The 984-nt window shown below is 67.2% G+C and overlaps 1 protein-coding gene across 1 annotated transcript in view; it reads left to right on the forward strand.

Moving 5' to 3' along the window:
- GAL3ST3 (galactose-3-O-sulfotransferase 3) overlaps positions 1-781 on the forward strand; it is a 6,432-nt gene extending 5,651 nt beyond the window's left edge. The window contains exon 4 of the mRNA XM_004683339.2: positions 9-781. Coding sequence (XP_004683396.1) covers positions 9-317 — 309 coding nt within the window. The 3' untranslated portion in view covers positions 318-781. The remainder of the gene's footprint in view (positions 1-8) is intronic.
- The last annotated feature ends 203 nt before the right edge of the window (positions 782-984 follow it).

The following is a 984-nucleotide window of genomic DNA, read 5'->3' on the forward strand; positions in this document are numbered from 1 at the left end:
CCCGGGAGCGCCTGCTGCGCCGCTGCTTCGGCGATGAGCCCGCCCTGCGGCCCGCCGCGCAGATCCGCACCAAGCAGCTGCAGCCCTGGCAGCCCAGCCGCAAGGTGGACATCATGGGCTACGACCTGCCCAGCGGCGGCGCTGGCCCGGCCACCGAGGCCTGCCTCAAGCTGGCCATGCCCGAGGTGCAGTACTCGAGCTACCTGCTGCGAAAGCAGAAGCGCCGCGGCGGCGCTCGTGCCCGGCCTGAGCCCGTCCTGGACCACCCCCCGCCGCGTCCCATCCGGGCGCTGCCTCGAGGCCCCCAGGGTCCCTGAGCCCCGAAGGCCTGGGCACCCCCCCACTCAGACCTAGAGGTGGCCACTCCTCCCCGAAGGGGAGCCCCGCGCACAGGCTGGCGGGGCGACACCGCACCTCTCCCTGTCTGAGCCCGACTTCCGGGGTGGAGGGCTGAACCCCACCCTCGGGAAGGGTGCTGATATGCCCTATCGAGCCCCGGGTTACCCTCTCCTACCTGACCGCTGGGAGGCGTCCACCCGAGCCCGCCCAGAACTGCCCACCCTGCCCTTTCCTGGGCTTGAGCCCCCACCTGGCTTCCAAGTGGGTGAGCCTGAGCCGCAGAGGGGGGCCGGGCCCTGAGGGAAGGCCGGCCATGGGGCTCACCAGCCCTTGCTCTTCCGGGGTCACGTGCCCCCCACACTGTCCGTCTTCCACGTTCCACCACCACCCCCCTCCCACAGACCTAAGCTGCTCCCACACTCCCAGAACTGAGAGTTCTTGAGTTGGGCTTTTCGTTTGGTTTTTCCTTTTTTAATAAAATATGTTAAATGTGCAGGTGCTTTGTCTTTGAAAGTCAGGTTCCCCAACTCTGGGGATCCACTGTGGGGGGGGTCACCATGGGACTGGGGCCCAGGTTCAGCCAAGCTCCTCCACTGGCCTTCCCAGAGGCTTCCAACTCTCATGACTCCTTGATTGAGGGGGCCC

Source organism: Condylura cristata, unplaced genomic scaffold (genome assembly GCF_000260355.1).
Source record: "Condylura cristata isolate star-nosed mole 26May11 unplaced genomic scaffold, ConCri1.0 scaffold00015, whole genome shotgun sequence".
In the NCBI taxonomy this organism is placed as follows: Eukaryota; Metazoa; Chordata; class Mammalia; order Eulipotyphla; family Talpidae; genus Condylura; species Condylura cristata.